We start from the raw sequence: 18,773 nt of genomic DNA on the forward strand, positions 1-18,773 counted from the left end.
TCCTTGGCAACGGGTGGGAGGCGGCGGCCGGGGCCGCGGCGGCGGCGGGAGGCGGCAGCCCGGGGGTGGCCGGGCCGGAACCGCCCGCTCCCCCGCCTGGTTGTCGCTGGGCCGCAACCGAGAGGGCGCCGTTGTTGTGGGGAGGCGGAGGGGCGAGGTGCGGGGTTGGGGTGGGGCCGGGTCCCCGCCGGGCAGACCCCGCGGCGCGGGCTGGGGGTGGGGAGGGAGCAGCGTTTCCCTCAGTGCGGCTCTTTCTCTCAGGGAACGTGTTTCTGCTGCCCTCAAACGCTGACGATACTACTTGAGTACCTCTCGGTTTATTTTTGTACGATCACCGGGTATGCTCTACACATAATGGTGAACCTAGAAATGAGTGAAAGGCAAAACGTCCCATTTAGCAAGACTTCTGCAATCTCTGCCGCTTGAAATGTAGGACATGATAATTTCACAGTTCTAAGAGGCTACAAGAACTAGAACTTGAATGTTTCTCAAGTTCCACACTGAGTATTTATTAAAAAAAAACGGGGCATACACTTCAATAGTTGACCAAACGCCTCAGTTTCCGAAATCTGAATGGTTGGAGAAAACTGAAATGGATTAGGCTCAGCTGGCATTAATTTAATCTTCACGGATTTGCTCGGGGTAGCTGTGAATACAGTCTCGTTATCGCTCTTTTTCCAGGATGAGCGGCTGGGGACTCTCGGCCTTCCTGAGGCGCAGAACTGCACAAAGGCCTCCGGAATTGTGGATGCACAGCAGAGACCGAGCAGGTCCTGTCAGGTATCCTTCTATTTACTCCTTTGTCTTGTGCCCGCTGAAATGGGCTCCCGATGTGGGACTGAGGGGCGCACACGTAAAACACATCTGTAAAAAATAGTTTATTGTTTCCGGATGCGTTTCAACACATTTCAGTCGGTGAAAAGGAGCTTTAGGATATGTAAAATTAACGTAACTGTATTGTTTTCTTACAAATAAAGCTAAAAATGTAACAAAATTATTATTGTAACGCTGTTTGCTTACCCAGTAAAACAATGGTCTGCTTCCATGGGATATTTTGGGCCACAACTCTCTTTCAAATCTCAGGATTATGTAATCAGAATTCCATAAAAGGAAAAAACAGCTATTAGCATGTCTGGACTAAGGTAAAAATTGTGTGTCAAGTCCAGAATAAAAAAATACTGTTTTCAATTTAGTTGAAATACAACCAGGAAATGCTGATTTTGTTGAAATTGGAAATTATTGCATGCCTTTACCTCTGAATTGTTTGTAAATACATGGTGCCATTACCAAGGTGGTTCTGGTAGGCACCCAAAAGATCCCAGCAGTATAGAGTCACCATACGTTTGGTAAATATGCTAAAACTCATTGTGGCTTGCAAATCACCTATGCACTTCATAAATCTTGACCATGAAAGCCTATTATTCCAGCAACTGAGATTAGTTTTGTATGGGGAGATCTGCATAATAAATCAGATGTACATCTGTTTGGGAACTTTTCTGTGATCCTCACGTTCAGCAGGTACTGAAGTTGTAGAGAGCTCAACAAGATAAATAAACCAGGCCACTTGAAGCATATTTATTTGCCAAACGTGAGGTGCATGCTGGACTTCATACACTTGCTGAACACCGGCATTGCGTCTAAATACTTCAAATATTTTTGAATGCACTCATTACAGGTGGCACATAAATATTTAGAAATTGGTCTGGGATTTGGGAAGCCCGACGAGTAAACAGTCTAATGCAGGGAAATACTCAAAGCATCATTTGCTGATGCAATCCTTGCTTGTCCCTTGCACCCTCAGCTTTTACAGGAGTTGATTCAACCACTAGTGCAGCCAAAACCCATCGTTGGACGGAGGGTGAAAGGAAAGCAGGGCTGATAGTTTTCTGCATGAGCCCCATGTTAACATCAGCTCACAGAGAAGTTCTGCAAATACCAGCCCGAGGTGAAGCAGCAGGACGTGGCTTTCAGGGCCGCATGGAAAGGTGTATAAACCTCTTCCTTTTGACTGTCGTGAGCTCTTCAAATTATCTCAAGTAATCTCATTAAAAGGCATACTTAGATTGCAGCTCTGCTTATGAACACTGGAGCAAAGCTGTGGGAAGCACTTTTACCTCTGATTTTTTTTTTTCCATCTGAAACTGATAGAATAATCTTTATTGTGTGGAGGCGTGACAGGGGAACTTGGCTGGCATCTCAGTACACTTAAATGCAAAGTCGCTCATTTAACAGGTAATGTTGCACTTGAGTCCTGTGGGAGATTCTTGCTAGTATTGATTTGTATAATTACTGTTTTTACTGATAATTTTAAGAATGAATAAACAGCTTTTTATCTTTAAAACAGACACACGCCATCCAAAGAATCCTCAAGCTATTTCCTGATACACCTCTGCAGGTAGCAGTGAGACTAATAGCTACAGTGTCTCACCTTAACGTTCTTCATGAGTCACCTTTTGCAGTAAGAATACACCTTTTCCTCTAAGAATACACCTTTTCCTCCACTCCCTTGACTCAAGCAACTCATTTGATTACAGAAAGTCACCTTGTTTCAAAAAAGCTGTATTTTAGTGCTTGAAAAGTTATTTTAGTCACCTCAGTTTGTCTTTCTTCTGCAGTTCTTATGTATAACTGTTTTCATATAAGTACAGCCCATTAAAAATGGCCATACCTGCAGTTCTGTTTTTAGATTAGTAAATGCCAGTATTCCAATGAGAGCTGATTGAGAATGACACCAAGTCAAAGTTTTGGCTATACTTTTATTTACTTCACGTACTATGAACATATACATTACATGCTACAAAAAAAATAAAAAAAGACTTTAACTGTCAAGAAAGTGGATAGTGTTATAATACAATGGCACATGTTCATATTTTTCTTCAAACTGGTCTGGTTAGAATCCTTCCCCAAAACCATTAACAAAAACAAAGTGTTTTAAGATGATTAGAAATATTTGCATTATTAACAAATACAATTCAAACAGATTAACAAGATTTAACCAGGTCAAATATTAGTAAAAAGGCTGGGGTTTACCAAAATGAAATATATATTAAAAAACCATAGCAGCCAGTTGTACTTTTTAGTGTGATATAATGTGTAAATGCACCAGAAGAACACAGTGTAATTGAGCATTCTGCTTTCACGGTGTATTTCTAGAAATGATTATTCTAGTTCTAACACCTGCCTATGCACAAGAGACCAAAACCACAGCCAAGTAGAGACAAAAGATTGTGACCGACATTTTTAGCAATGATTTTTTGCACGCACGGGGGAGAAGGGAGGGAACAAATAGAGGATAAACAAAGGCCACAAAAGGATTTAATCTACACGTTCATGAACATATGTTCTACCTATTTTCCTTTAAGAACTTGATAAGTTGAAATGTCTATTTCATCCAACTGCAAACATATTCACTTCTATCACCTATGAAACAAAATCACATTTTGGCTTAGAACTAAATAGTGGAAAACAGTTGCGTTAATGTATCAATTGACTAAGAAAAATTGCTTGACAAGAACTTAGGATTCTAGTGCAACAGCAGCTATTTAGACTCCTCTCGTTTCTTTATTTTTCCCCTCTTTCAAAGTGTGCGATTATTCACAATTTATACAGTCTTAGAAAAACCCACATCTACAAAATTTGCAGGGTATTTGCTAGTTAATTCAATTTACGTCTTTCGTATTAAAAGGGCAAAATTTGCATAACAATTTCTTGCAGCAAAAAGTTCTTTTGGTATCTTAAAATAATTAGCGATTGGAAAGGTACAAACATATGGGCTTTCATTAATTGCAATTAGAAAAAATACTTCAGAACAAACCGTGTTACTCTAAGAACACATTCATTGTATTTCTTTTGCAATACCTGAAGAAAAATATAAGCATATATGGGCAACTGATAAATTCAGTATTAAGTCTCTTATTTAGGAAAAAAAAAAAACAGTCATAGTAAATATCCAAGTCAGAAGAAAAATACAAAATAGCCTTAAAGAAACCAATGTGTTACAGAACTTAGAGTTAGCTTCTCAATTCTTTTCTTCCTCAAAGGGGATTTTGTACTGAACTAGAAGAGATCCCACAATCACTGGCATATCACCCTAACGAGAAGAGCAACCCAAGCTAGAAGAGCACAGCAATTCCTTTGTTACCGTCCTTCTGTCACCACTGTCACGTCTGTTTTCTAATCACCTTCAGTAGTGCTTAGGAGGCCGGTGATGGAAAAGCACAATTAACGTTCACTGGCGTTAGTCTACAGAATATGAGTGTCCATGACCTGAAAATTAGTCAAGACTTGCTGATGGATTAGTTTTGAAGTAAAACAACTAGTACTTAAATAGAACAGAAATATTATCGTTTCCAGCATGTTACAGAGTTCTGAGGTAAAGTGTTACCAGTATTGTGTTGTACAGGTCGGTGCCTTGCAGCAACAGCCTTTGCAGGGGGAACAAGCCCTCGCAGCATTTGCAACCGCTGAGCCATTCTGCTCACAGGGTTCCTATCAACCAAACCAATATTTTCCATTTGATACTATTCAGAAAAAAACGGTTCTGTACGGATTACACTGTAGTCAAAGTTACAACATCTGTTTGCTTAAGTTTGGTCACCAGAGTGCTGTGTTTGGAAAACAATCCAGGGTACAGGCAAGAGATAGTTCCTTTAGTGTTTAATTTCAGTTGACAAAACTTACTGAATCCATTCTGATCTGTGTTAGAGAAAACTAGATAATTAGAAAAAGAGACCAAAAAAACCACAATCAAGCAGTGCATAATACCATCTATTCAATGCACTGATTTTCATTATAAGCTAGGAAGCCATATTTACTCTATTATGCCTTTTGAGAATCAATCCAGAAGCACACAAGTATTTTCCATTAGTTTATTAAAAATAAAATCCTCATGAATTCACTATCAAATATTTTACAGATGGGAATTAAACCAGAAGAGTCCCCAGAGTAACTTTAAAGTAAAAGTAATATTTGGTTTGTCAGTTCACCATGTTTGAAACTGATTTATACTGTAAGAGTATTGTATAATAGGAGTATTGAAGAATTCTAGAAAAATTAAACTGGCCCTATATAATTTAGTTTTATTGGAAAGCAGCGTCAATATTTTAGTATATTTAGTGAATCACACACTGCTTTAAAGCTATGCATTAAAGTGCTATGCACATATTTTTCAGCACTGATATGGATGTTTAGACTTCCATAAGCCTTATATTTGTGGGTAAAAGAGATACTGGTGTGTTAATAGAAATTTTAATTTAAAATCAGCTGCTACGTTTGAAGCATCAACAGTACTGAAGAAATCAATCTAGTGTCCACAAACTTCTAGAATTCCGAAGCTGATTTGATCTGTCATATACCATTAAAATGGTAAGCATTGTATATCGTAAGGCTGTCCCCAACAGGCTCTACATAAACCTGTACTGTGCATAGTTAACTGACCATACAAAGCACGATGCAGCCTTCCTAGGACAGAGAATTCAGGATTTAAAAAAAAACACAATATGGAGAAAGCTCCAGGATAAATTTGTGACATATCTATGTATTGAATTGTCTAAGGTTGATGTTCATTGCCTGAGGAAGAAGCAACATAAGCAATACGGCCGGAGAGAGCTCTAAATGTTATTGCAACACCTATGTTACTGCTTTCTCCAACTGCTGCTGCTGGCAAGGTCCAGTCTGCCGTGCACATGGACATAAGCAGGCATTACAACCTATAATCATGTACTAGTTCTGCCACTTGACACACAAGTTATCTACTGTCGTACCCTGAATTACATGACCCTTGAATTAAGGAATGGTGGTGTTCAGTCCCAGGGGTTTGCAGGTTATCAGAATGCTTAGGTAAGCAATACCGCTTTCAACATCTGTTGGAACATAGTCTTGATGGCATCTGCAATAAAAACAAGTTGAGATTGTTCCCATCTGTAAGCGCAACTGTTGAGCCACACTCAGCTGAAGTCCTCATCAGGATTCTGTTGATCCAGGAGGCGGACATGTGTGAACGGAAAGTGACCGCGTCTGCCATTACATTCTCCTTCCCACTGACCGCTCACGTTAATCTTTGTGACCTTCACCAGCTCACCGACCTGCAGGATAAGAAATAAGGAACTGTTACAATTCATAAAAACACATTGGATGAGCTGTTGCCCCTCCCCTCTGGTTTCATATCACCCAAGTGTATCAGATACACTTGTTTTAGTCTTGACCATTTTTGACACACCAGCCTAACACCCAACGTTATTCACTTGCGAAGAAAGTAGAGAGAGAAAGAAGCGAACCTACATTAGGTGAGAATTACCGCGTACCTACATTAGGCGAGAAGTGCCTAAATTGAAGCCCGCAATCCAACACGGATCTCTCTTGGGACTTGACATCAGCTGCTGTCCCAAGAAACGCATCTCCCTGAACTAACAGAGGCTTGTACTTCATCAACAGCCTCGTTAGCTGAGGCAAGGCTTGCAAGCTAAACGGCCCTTTAAATTTGAAATTCCACTAAGTGCTTTTCAGGTAATATTGAAAAAGTTCTGGATAAGTAGGATATATATATATATCTCCACAGATTTAAAACATTGGGAGAATATGCAGGGGAATAAGTAGTGCTGTAAGACTACTCTGTTCTTACTCTGAGCATCCACTTCCACAACCAGCTACTACCAGAGGCACGGCCAGATGATCTTTCAGACTTGTCCACCATGGATTTCTCACATAAATAAATTCCATGGGTTTAGTAAAGGCAACTGATGCCCTCTCCCTCCAATAACTGCCTTTAACACTGACTTATGGTATCATTAGTGTTATTGTTCACCATCCCCCCAAGCACAGCACTTCAAGATCAACACTGTATCCTGCTACAAAGCCAGATTTGTCTCAGGCTTCACCAGAAGTTTTAAAACTAAATATATTCCACATGCTTCAAAGCAAAACTGAAGGTTCATGTGAAGGCTTCTGTATGCTGTGGTTCTATTCCAAGTATTCGATGATGACCATGAGCCAGCACTGGGCCCTTGTGGCCAGGAAGGCCAATGGCATCCTGAAGTGCATTAGAAGGGGGGTGGTCAGTAGGTCAGAGGGGTTCTCCTGCCCCTCTACTCTGCCCTGGTGAGACCACACCTGGAATATTGTGTCCAGTTCTGGGCCCCTCAGTTCCAGAATTGGAATTGGGATTGGTCCCTTCCAATCCCTAACATTCTGTGATTCTGTGTGAATCTATTCCTCTTTGGTAAGGTCAAGATGGCAGAGTTCTGCTACTGTTACAAAGAAAAATCATAAATCGATCAATCTTGGAGTCATTCACCACACAGATCCTCCCTTTTTCTCCTCTCTTTTCTCTTAACTAATACAGACTGACAACTCCTCAAATAGGTCCAGTTACAAGCAAAATAAAAGTTAGCTTCTGCTGCTGAATCTTTTTTCTGTAATACAGCACAGCCTTTATTAGAACATCATTTGCTCTGCTCCTCCTTCCTTGAGCCCTTCAAAACCATGTCAGTTTAAAAATAACAGTACAGACACTCTGTTTGCAATTTGGGCCAAAAATGTTTGATGTTAAGAATCTATTTTCCTAAGAGACAAAGTGGGATCCACCCCCACACATGAATATTGCCAGATTTAAGGATATGAGTTTTCATTTGGAAAGAATCCCACTTTCTATATTTACAGTTATTACGAGGTCTGGGCAAAAATGGACTGATAAGATTTGCATAATGATTTCTACTAAGTTATCTAAGGAAGAGATCTCTAAATACACAGAGAAGGAACACCACAAAGTGAAAGGGAATGTGAAAAAAGGAGACAACAAGAAACAGTGCTTTGATAGACAGGATGAAGAAAAACTTGGAGAAAATGAAGGGCATATTGCTATTTTTTCCAGTACAGACATTGAAAGCAACTCAGTAACATTGTGATTTGAAATGATAAAAGCTTCAAAGAAGCTAGGAAGACCTTCTAGAAGCAGTGATAAATTGGCTTAAATTTTAAAACTAAAATTTCCTAATCTTATATACAGAATAAAGAACCTCCACTATTATTGCATCTCTTAAATGCAGAGCTGTATCAACAGGAATAACTCAAGAGGTTCAACACATCAACTACTAAGTATTTACAAGGTCTACAAAGGCCATTGTTCTAATATAAAGGTAAAAAGATGCTATAAATCTTTCTTACATCCCCAGACAGATGGGCAGAGCCCACATGCTTCTCAGTTTTCTCCTCCCACAACTTCCAGCTATCCAGCCTATTATCAAGAGTTAGTACAATACACTAGTGGTGCAAACTAGCTCAGAATAGAGAGAGACTCTCCATGAAACTACACTTTCTAAACTACAGTTGACAGATCACGTGAGTTTTAGTGAGGACTGAACAGGTCCTGTCTGACCAACCTGATCTCCTTTTATGATCAGGTGACCCACCTGGTGGATGAGGGGAAAGCTGTGGATTTGGTCTATCTGGACTTCAGCAAAGCCTTTGACACTGTCTCCCGTAACATACTCCTGCAAAAGCTGGTAGCCCATGGCTTGGACAAGTGCACTCTCTGCTGGGTTAAGAACTGGCTGGAGGGCCGGGCCCAGAGAGTGCTGGTGAATGGGGCTGCATCCAGCTGGCGGCCAGTCACTAGTGGTGTCCCCCAGGGGTCAGTGTTGGGTCCAGTCCTGTTTAACATCTTTATTGATAATTTAGATGAGGGGACTGACACCATCATCAGCAAATTAGCTGATGACACCAAGTTGGGAGGGAGTGTCAACCTGCTGGAAGGCAGGAGGGCTCTGCAGAGGGATCTGGATAGACTGGAAAAATGGGCCAATTCCAATGGGATGAAGTTCAACAAGGCCAAGTGCTGGGTCCTGCACTTTGGCCACAACAACCCCCTGCAGCGCTCCAGGCTGGGTGCAGAGTGGCTGGAGAGCAGTCAGGCAGAAAGGGACCCGGGGGGACTAATGGACGGGAAGCTCAACATGAGCCAACAGTGTGCCCAGGTGGCCAAGAAGGCCAATGGGATCCTGTCCTGTATCCAAAATAGCGTGGTCAGCAGGACAAGGGCAGTGATCCTTGCCCTGTACTCTGCATTGGGGAGGCCACACCTGGAGTATTGTGTTCAGTTCTGGGCCCCTCAGGTCAGGAAAGAGATTGAAGTGCTGGAGCGGGTCCAGAGAAGAGCAACATGACTGGGGAAGGGACCTGAACACAAGCCCTATGGGGAGAGGTTGAGGGAGCTGGGCTTGTTTAGTCTGGAGAAGAGGAGGCTTAGAGCTGAGCTCAGCACTCTCCAGAACTACCTGAAGGGCAGTTCTAGCCAGGTGGGGATTGGTCTCTTCTCCCAGGCATCAGCAATAGGACAAGGGGCTTCAACTCTGCCAGGGGAAATTGAGGCTGCAGATTAGAAAGCAATTCTTTGCAGAGAGAGTGGTCAGGCATTGGAATGGCTGCCCAGGGAGGTGCTGGACTCACTGGCCCTGGAGGTTTTTAAACTGAGATTGGACATGGCACTTAGTGCCATGATCTAGTCAATGGACTGGAGTTGGACCAAGGGCTGGACTGGATGATCTCTGAGGTCTTTTCCAACCCAGTCGATTCTGTGATTCTGTAACAGATCAGCCATGGCATTCACGAGCTGTTCTTTAGCACATAAAGGATTTTGTTTTCACTCAACATTGCTTATGACGGCCTACATTATCAGTGTTTCCTCTATTCCATTCCATGCTACCAAACTGTGAGTTGGGAAGTATTGTGGGCTTCTCTTTTAAGTGAAATAAAATGTGAAATTAAGCTTAAGAGAACACTGATAGCACACTAATAAATGAAAGCTTAAAAACAAAATCCAGAAAGAAAACCAAAAGCTTTTGATAAGTGTGCCACAACATAATCTTCAATGGCTGAAAGAAAATCTAACATCTGGTAATTGAAACAGTCCACAAAGACTTCCAGGATTATTTCCAAGCTCCAGGATGTGGCTGGGTGGAGCGAGTGAGAAAAAGAGGGAAAGAGACAGCATGAATACAGGCTGTATGAAAGTCCAAAGGTTAAAATCTTTGCGTGTTTCCCCAGAATTAATGAGTTGACATAAATTTGTATACATGCTTCTCAACCTAAAAATTTATGTTTGGTATCCTGGCTCTCTTTTGATTCAGAAATGTAATAGAACATACAGTAACTCAGAAGATATTTACATTGCTTCACTAAACAAATTTTTACCATCCCCAGGATGTACATCAGTTATCCCATCTATAGGATGTGCTGCATTTGCCAACTCTGTACTAAAGACACATCCCTATAGCTGCCACATCACTGAAATAGCGAAGTGCCTTTTGTGCTATGCAAGATTAAACAAAGTATTTGAGAGTGAAGAGGAGATGCTCTGACTCAGCACAGAAACTGTTTTTTCCCAAGTACTTAAAATGTTATATAAACAGGAAGTCAATTAGGTATCAGGAAATTCCAGAGCCTTTAGCTCAAAGAAATCCTAGATTAAAGGATACAATTTACATATCATCCTAAGGCAAAGGTCTGCCACTGAAAATACCTTCATCTCAATTTCCTCAAATGTAACTTGGGGGATAACTTTCTGATGTGCAGATAGAACACTCTGATCTCCTTTTTAAGAGGGAAAAAAAAAAAAAAAATCTAAAAAGGCACGTACAAGTACTTGATCGTATCAGTAAGTGAATCAAACTTAGCGAAACTCACTGCTTTATAACAAATCATACTCTATCAATCACTGCTTTACACGAGACCTCTCTAATGAATTGTAATGTATGTTCCTGCTTCACAAACTAGATCACAGAATCACAGAATGTCAGGGATTGGAAGGGACCTCGAAAGTTCATCCAGTGCAGTCCCCCCATGGAGCAGGAACACCCAGATGAGGTTACACAGGAAGGTGTCCAGGCGGGTTGGAATGTCTGCACAGAAGGAGACTCCACAACCCCCTGGGCAGCCTGGGCCAGGCTCTGTCACCCTCACTGAGAAGAAGTTTCTTCTCAAATTTAAGTGGAACCTCTTGTGTTCCAGTTTGAACCCACTACCCCTTGTCCTATCACTGGTTGTCACCGAGAAGATCCTCGTGATGCTCACTCTTTAGGTATCTGTAAACATTAATGAGGTCACCCCTCAGTCTCCTCTTGTCCAGCTCCAGAGCCCCAGCTCCCTCAGCCTTTCCTCACACGGGAGATGCTCCACTCCCTTCAGCATCTTTGTTGCCCTGCGCTGGACTCTCTGCAGCAGTTCCCTGTCCTGCTGGAACTGAGGGGCCACAACTGGACACAATATTCCAGATGTGGTCTCACCAGGGCAGAGCAGAGGGGCAGGAGAACCTCTCTGACCTACTGACCATCCCCCTTCTAATGCACCCCAAGATGCCATTGGTCTTCCTGGCCACAAGGGCCCAGTGCTGGCTCATGGTCACCCTGCTGTCCCCAGGACCCCCAGGTCCCTTTCCCCTACGCTGCTCTCTAACAGGTCATTTCTCAACTTATACTGGAACCTGGGGTTGTTCCTGCCCAGATGCAAGACCCAGAGTAATCTGCTTTGAGGTCAAGATGTTACAGCAAAACCCTACGTGTGATCATCATCTTAGTCTATGTAATTTTAAAGTGACTACCAATGTTTCCACTGATTGCTTTTAAACTGCTGACAGATTGAGAAAACAAAACAAAAACCACCAACAAACAACCCAACACACCTTTTAAAGATCAGGGTGAGGCAAGCCACACTGAACACAGGTTCAGAGACACAACTTATGAACTGTTCCCACTCCCTCCCCCCTAAAATAAAGACTTTACAAGTGAAAAGATGGATGGGGAAACAATTATGTTAGTGATGTTTAACAAAAGACATGATATTGGTTCAGTAACCTAAACATGCTATTATAAAAGTCTAGTCTACAAGTGACTCTAGTCACTTATTAATTAAAAAAAAAAAAAGGCTTTTTCCATAACTTATTAATCATGATGTAAAACAAGTATTACAATGCTTTTCCCTTTCTTATTCCTACAAAACTATCATGTGATTGAAAGGGAAATCCCTTGAACAGATCTCTTCTTTCTCAATTTTGCCCATTATGTACCTCCAAAGCCAAGGCTGTCTTGTCGTAGGCATTAGGGACTCGCTTCTGGATAACCCGGGCATAAATAGGGCCATTCTGAAGGTTAGGGAGCGGAGTGTTGATGCTGGGCTGGGCATAGGGCCCTGGCTCCGGCCCACCCAGGGGCTGTGGGTGGGAACTATCCTGGTTACCTCCAATGACAGTAGATACTGAAGCAGAAGAAGGTCTATACTTCTCGACGTAAGGAACAGGTATCATTCCCCTCTTCCCTTCGCTGTCTTCTGCATTCCACCATTGCTCTTCAGGTTTATCCCGGATTCTCAGTATGTCTCCTTTCTTAAATGGAAGATCTTCTTCATCGTTTCCATTAAAGTCAAAGAGAGCTCGCACAAATTCAGCTTCCTCCTGCCTGAGGATAACGCCGCTATTCTGCCTGGATCGGGAAACTGGTTCTATCAAGGTTGTAGTGTCCAAATAGTGTATTTTGTAGAATTCCAGTAAAGCTGGCAAAGAATCAAACTCTTGGTCACCTATTCGAAATCTGGTGGGATTCACCCCTGAAAGAAGAAGGCAATATGTCAAAGAGAGCATACAACAGTTACAACTGAAAATTAAACATTTGAAAGGATTAATACATTTACAGATAAGTAACTTGATATTGAATTTGATCATCTTTAGATCAACGCTCATCATATTCAGCTCTTGTGTGTATTTCTAATCACAGGCAGCACTATTGTGATTGTATTGATAGAGTTTTATTTTAAGAGATTTTATCAAGGAAAAAAGAAATTGTTTGGCATTGCCAGACTTCCTGAATTCGGATAAAAATACCTTGTTTCTTTGAATGTTATACGGACCCAACAGATAAGGATGTTCAGCACATCTGAGTTTCTCAGGAGCCTACACAATTTTCAGTATGAGACAACTGCTTTTTTTCCTGTTTTATAGTCTAATCTAGAAAGCAAATTAAATTTTGGTACAATTTCAAGGAAGAGGTGTATGTTGGTTTTTTTTTTTAAAGCCTCTCTCTTGCAGTTCAAAGTTATTTCAAAAGGACAACACTACAACAATTAAATAACCATTATTGCAAAGTATCTTGTGCCAAAGGCATGGACACTATAGAAAACCGCTTAGCACAGCAACAATTTATATGAATGAGCAAATGAAGTTATTTTTCATTATGATAAAAGGTACCATTAGAGAAAATTATGTATGTTTTACGCAATACAAAGCAACACCATCAGTTTTCACAACGGACATAATTCAGTGTTCAATCTCAAGTCTTGTTTCTTTGCCTTGTTTGTCAGATGGAGCCTAAGCTATGAATCTGGACCTCAAATACATTAAAATACAGATGATGTTCATCAGAAGTATCAAAGTGCAGGTATCCATTTCAGTTTTCAATCTGTGTCCTGCACTTTTTTTTTCCATTTTATGTTCTTCGGGCTCAGCTGGGGAAAAACATACGCACGATGTTCTATTTCCACCACACACTGTGTAATCAGCTGTGGGAAGAATTGTGGAAGGCTGGGGGAGGGCAGTGGAGAGGAAAAGATTTATGCTTTAATGAGTAACTCTTTTACCAAGAAAGAGATGCTTACTTTGCAAGTCTGTGTCTCTGCAGGGAATATCTAACAGTTCCGAGACTTAGCTTTCGAGTACAAAGCTAGAAGAATTCCTCAAGCTGTCACTGATCCAAAACCCCCTCCAAAGTAGCGCTGTCAGCATAGAAAGCCAACATTACAAGAATTTCTTTCAAGAGAGCAAAAAGGGGGTTCTAATGGAGAAAAGGGCAAATTCAATAAGACCAACATAGACAAACACCCGATAAATAAGTTTTGAAGTATCCTGAAGGAGCATAAACATCAGTGAAGCTGGTTACAGGAAATTCAAAGAGGCAGAACTAAGTCATTGGAAAATGCACATTTGCATGCATTAACAACCCTGAAAAGAATTTCAAAAGAAATCCGCACAAATGCAATGAGCCAAACCCCAAAAAACAATACCCTCCAAAAATCACAAACAAACCCACAAAACACAAAGTGGCATCACCAAGAGATAAGGAAGCTAGTATAAATATCAGTAAGAAACAGGAACCCAGAACGGAAAGAGAAGATTCCACCTTAATCTCCCAAAGCATAATGCTGAAAAGATGCAAAACCCTCTCAGCCTTTGTCGACGAGATGTACCTTCCAGCTCTAGACTTAGCAGGAACTCTAGAATTTAATCTCAGTGGCAGTTTCCGAGCTCTGTGGTCTCAGAGGAGACGACTTCTGGCTGGACAGACAGCACCTCAAAACAGCTTAAGTCTGCTACAGGATTTGATCTGGGAATTCTGCACTTCCACTAGCACTGGAAGTGGGAAACCGTGCTTTGTATAAGTGGTATAGACATCAAGTTTCAAACTAACCCAGTGACAGAAACATGAGCGTATATCTGCTACTATTTTAGATGTGAACTTTTAAGGAACTTATGTAGACACAAGTCAAAAGAGAAAGTCATATAAACTTTTAGGGGATGAAGGCAGCAAAGATCTTTGAAGTCAACATTCTAAAAGACATTTTGGAGAACTGAAGAAGAATGAGAGAACATAGGCCATCCAAATACATTGTAGGATCAGAAAGATGAGTGGAGCCCTTGACCAGACAAATAGATAAGCATCAGAATGGAGAACACAAAGAGAACACTCCTATGTGCTAACACGCACTTCTGATGCTTTTGTTTTAAAAGAAAACAGAAAGTAGATACAAAACTCAAAGGTGTGGGGAAGCTCTTTGCAACAAGAAATGTACAAGCTGAATCTAAATTACTAAAGAACATGAGGAGGTGACCTGGTTACTGGAGAATTTACATAGATGACTTGTAAATTCAGCCAAAATAGGCAAAAAAAGGACTGAAGAGTAGAAAGGTGCAGGCTGGAAAGAAAATACAACTACACCTTACCAAGCAGGCAGTAAACTCTCCATCAGGTTAAGTAGTTTGTGTATACCCTTGTTCAGCTAAAAGGTAATGAGCCGAACGCTCACTTACTTAGCAAGGAAATAATTCTATTCACTGTGGGCTTCAAAGTTTTGTCACTCCCTGGTATAATGAAACCCAAAGATTAACAGATTTCAGGCCCAGAGGAATTCCTCAGCTTCTTGTTTGAAATGCAACACTTCTCACACCTGTAGGCCAACAGAAAAACTAAGGCAAGATCTACCACAAGAACAAGTTACAGTAACAAGGCAAGTGGTTGTTGGAGAAGTACAGTTGTTTTCCTTCACGATTCTGGAACAGTTTTCTTGAAGGCACAAGTCCGAGCAGCACATTGTTCATATCTTCTGAGGGCTCTCAGGAAGAGAAGGCGTGTAAAGGTAAGTCTGGCTACTGGAGGAACTTTAGTCACTTCCTATTGAAGTTGGACAACCAGAGCTCTAGAAATTCTCTTCCCTTGTCCCCAGCTCTGCATTGTCGCAGAAGAAATAGCTGCTCAGCTCCCACCTCTACCAGCAGCACTTCTCTGCTCTGGAAGATGACTCCTTTGAATGAGAAGCACCAAGGGCTGACTATCATCTTACTTATTCCATCCTAGCTCCATCTGTGCTGGGACTTAGCCTGATTCCATGCATTTTAGTGCGTCAGAACAGCTAGTGAAACCTCTGCTCTCGGGAAGGTGAGGAAAGAGTTAAAATCCAAAGTGTCCCAGAATTAAAGAAAGTTTCAAATCTGGACTCTGTCAGTTCTCTGTTTACACTTCACCTTCCCTCCTGAAAAAACACTTTCACACTGCGTTGGCTTCATGTCAGCCTGGAAAAGATTGCTTATGTATGTTTTCAATATTGTACAGATACTGGTAGAGGTATAAAACACCTAATATTCTACTTTTTGAAAGTGCAGGCGGGTGGCATAACCACAAAGCAACTTTTCACTTTCTCAGACGTCTCAGGGGTTTTACACGTTTCTCTTCGCTCCAATTGCGTTAGAGCCACTCAGCACTTAGCCCTTTATTCCAAAGCACTGGTAAGCTTTCATTTTCAGGGCAGGGAAGACCTCATAGAAATACAGGTTTTCACTTTAATTTCTAGATCTAGTCTGTAAGATGCCTCCTTCTTCCCCCCCCCAATTTCTGAAGCACGTTCTAGGCAAGAAATGCTGTTCTTGCCATGCCGGGTACTGAGACACAAGGCTCTCGTTACAGAGGAAGACAGCACAGTGTGCATTTGCCAAACAATTGCTAGAAAACCCTACACTATGTAATTAACGTTGTAAAGTTGTTCTTCCTAATGGTTTAGCTTGACCACAATAAATAAGCATGACAATTTGCAAACATTTACCTCGTTTTACTGCATTAGCTTCCCTAGCCAAACGCGAAATCTTCTACCAATGTTTCCAATCTCCCTCCCATTGCAGAACATTCCCCCACTTAATTTTTTTCTGAAAGAAAAACTTAATTACACTTCAAGTATAATTCAATACACACCCCCTCGTGCCTTCTTTCATTGGTTTGAGTGTGAAAAGAGAGCAATATCAGCACAGAGGCATGATTTATTTAAAACTACTAAAATCTCAGCATAGGAGTATGTATGGTGCAGGAGTGATGCGTCACCTACCCTAATAATATCCAGCAGAAAAAAAGAAACAAAAAAAGAGACCAGCCAAAACATAATTATACTTTTTAACATATATTAAGCCTAACGTGCCAACAGCCTACATAGCTATAACAGGAGCTGCTCTTCTAAAACAGATAAACATTTAAAATAGAAGAGAATTACCTAAGGGGCATCTAATGCTTTTTCAAAAGAGCAGCAAAACTCCAGAATGTTTTAACGCTCATAACACAAGCCAGCCCATAGAATGCCGCAAAGCATTACTGAGCTTAAGAGTGTAACACAATAACAAAAGTTAGAATGGCTGCATACTAAAGTGATACCACACGAACAGGAAAAACGCTTTTTTTCAAGAGGTTCCAGAAAACAACTGCCCAGAAGGCACACATTTCAATGATTCCCGCATCAAGCGTCCGCAAACCTACGGCAATAAACCTCTGTCTTCACAGACAGGAAACAACGGGGATTCCAATACGTCTTGAGGCAAACCATTTTACTACCACAGCAGTAACGACTTCCACTTCCAGCTGAATCCAGCCACCTTTAACTTCTACCTTGTGGAGCTTTTTGTGACTTGAACGCACTCTGCAGCTGAAGTCGGCTCCTGGGACAAACATGCGACTTCAGGCTTTCCCAAATTTGCCAATTTTCCCCCTGAGCAGGGGAAATTACTGTGTAACAGTGCAAACCTACTGGCAACAGGTTTGTTTCTTCTTAGATCATCTCCTTCTCAGTCAACTACAGCCTGTGCAGAGACCGAGAAATCTTTTCTATAACAAGTATTGTTGCATCTTCCCAGTACAGGTCTCATATTCCAACCGTACATTTACATCAGAAAGTGACTGTCTAGTAGCAATTCATACACTGCTTACCTTCGCCAAATAAGTTCACCAAAGCTCTTATTACATAGGTTTACTATGCTTCAAAATTACATAGCGGTTCCTTTCTGAGATGCTGAGCAGTACGCTCACAGCATTTTGTGTGCATTAATATTCAAACTTGAGTAGTTCTGCTACCAACTTCAGTAATGCCCCAGCAGGGATAGAGCTGCCTTTGTGTCACACGTTCTTACATGTCTCAGGACACAGTGTCTTGTTCATCTAGTTACACTTGTACCTGCAAAAGCGCTGCTTCTCATGGTACAGTTTCCTCTCTGACACAATCAGGATCTTCTGCTCTATCAGCCTTGAAAACATTGTTTTCCTATCAGATGTTAGGTTGTTGAGGAATAGTACCAAGTCTTTCCTCTCACCACACAGGGGGAAAAAAAAAATGAACTTAATATCTATTGATTTAAAGGCACAATTGACTTTACATTCTCAAAGAGTTCTCACTACTGTGCACATAATACTTTGATCTGTGACTCAAAACCTAGCCTCAGTCTGCCTTCTAATACAAAGTCATCTTGTCAGAATTCTGACTTTTCAATGACACTTCCACAGAACCACCCCAAGCTGCGATGACACGCAAAATTATTAACTACAGTTAATCGCTTTATGAACGCAAAAGCCCGTGTGAACGCTGTGGCTGCAGGACCTTTCCGGTATGTCTAACTAGACCAGGTCGCTGGAGGGCAGGTGCAGACAGCTCAGCTCACTCAGGAGCTGCAAAACGCGACTTAATTCCACCACAAAGAGCTTCAGGCCTGCAAACCCCGCCCGGGAGGGGAGCGGAGCGGAGCCGCCCGTGGGAGGCGCGGGCCGGGGCCCGCTGCCCCCGCCGCCCCCCCAGCCCTGGGGGTCACTCACCCGGGGCCCCGGGGCCCTCGCCGCCGGCCCGCCGGCCTCCCGCCGGCCCCAAGCTGTTGACGATGTAGTGCGAGACACGGGAGCTCTCGGACACCGAGAGCACGTAGTCGCCGGGGATGGTGCCCGAATCGCGCACCAGGAAGGTCCCGTGGCGCTGCCCCTGCAGCAGCGACACCGCGTCGGCCCGGCTCAGCCGCCCCCAGTACCAGCTCGCCCGGTCCTCGCAGTCGAACTGTCCGGCCATGGGGGCCGCCCGCCCGCAGGCCGCACTCGCTGCGCCCCCTCCACCGCGGTGCCCCCGCTCCGCGCCCAGCCCTGCCACCCAAAATGGCGGCCCCTGCCCTGACCTCACCTACCGGATGTGACCGCACGAGGGAGACGTAGGGAAAGGCGTGGCGTCAT

General features: G+C 42.3%; 1 protein-coding gene and 1 long non-coding RNA gene across 3 annotated transcripts; one reads left to right on the top strand and one right to left on the bottom strand.

The window, feature by feature from the left end:
* Positions 1-4: 4 nt before the first annotated feature.
* Positions 5-5,497, top strand: LOC135575891 (uncharacterized). The gene is made up of 3 exons (XR_010467268.1): positions 5-157; positions 682-780; positions 1,802-5,497. It is a non-coding gene; the product is annotated as an uncharacterized LOC135575891 (long non-coding RNA).
* On the bottom strand, positions 2,737-18,729 carry CRK (CRK proto-oncogene, adaptor protein). 2 transcript variants are annotated; one of them, XM_065036435.1, is made up of 3 exons: positions 18,372-18,729; positions 12,226-12,591; positions 2,737-6,083 (listed from the first exon to the last, which is right to left on the bottom strand). In XM_065036435.1, exons 1-3 carry the CDS (start codon positions 18,613-18,615, stop codon positions 6,076-6,078), a joined length of 618 nt encoding a protein of 205 aa, XP_064892507.1. In that variant the 5' UTR covers positions 18,616-18,729; the 3' UTR covers positions 2,737-6,075. The 2 variants fall into 2 exon arrangements, with proteins under 2 accessions (XP_064892507.1, XP_064892506.1); XM_065036434.1 differs by having other exon boundaries at positions 12,056-12,591.
* Between the last annotated feature and the right edge of the window lie 44 nt (positions 18,730-18,773).

The sequence above is a fragment of the Columba livia genome, chromosome 20, assembly GCF_036013475.1.
Source record: "Columba livia isolate bColLiv1 breed racing homer chromosome 20, bColLiv1.pat.W.v2, whole genome shotgun sequence".
Taxonomy (NCBI): Eukaryota; Metazoa; Chordata; class Aves; order Columbiformes; family Columbidae; genus Columba; species Columba livia.

What these genes read in the sequence shown, in the direction of transcription:
- CRK (XM_065036434.1), bottom strand. Translation starts at nt 18,615, where the DNA reads ATGGCCGGACAGTTCGACTGCGAGGACCGGGCGAGCTGGTACTGGGGG. An exon ending in CGAGGGCCCCGGGGCCCCGG is followed by an intron (nt 12,592 to 18,371) that starts GTGAGTGACCCC and finishes TTCTTCTTTCAG; the next exon opens with GGGTGAATCCCACCAGATTT. An exon ending in AGACAGCCTTGGCTTTGGAG is followed by an intron (nt 6,084 to 12,055) that starts GTACATAATGGG and finishes CTTATCCTGCAG; the next exon opens with GTCGGTGAGCTGGTGAAGGT.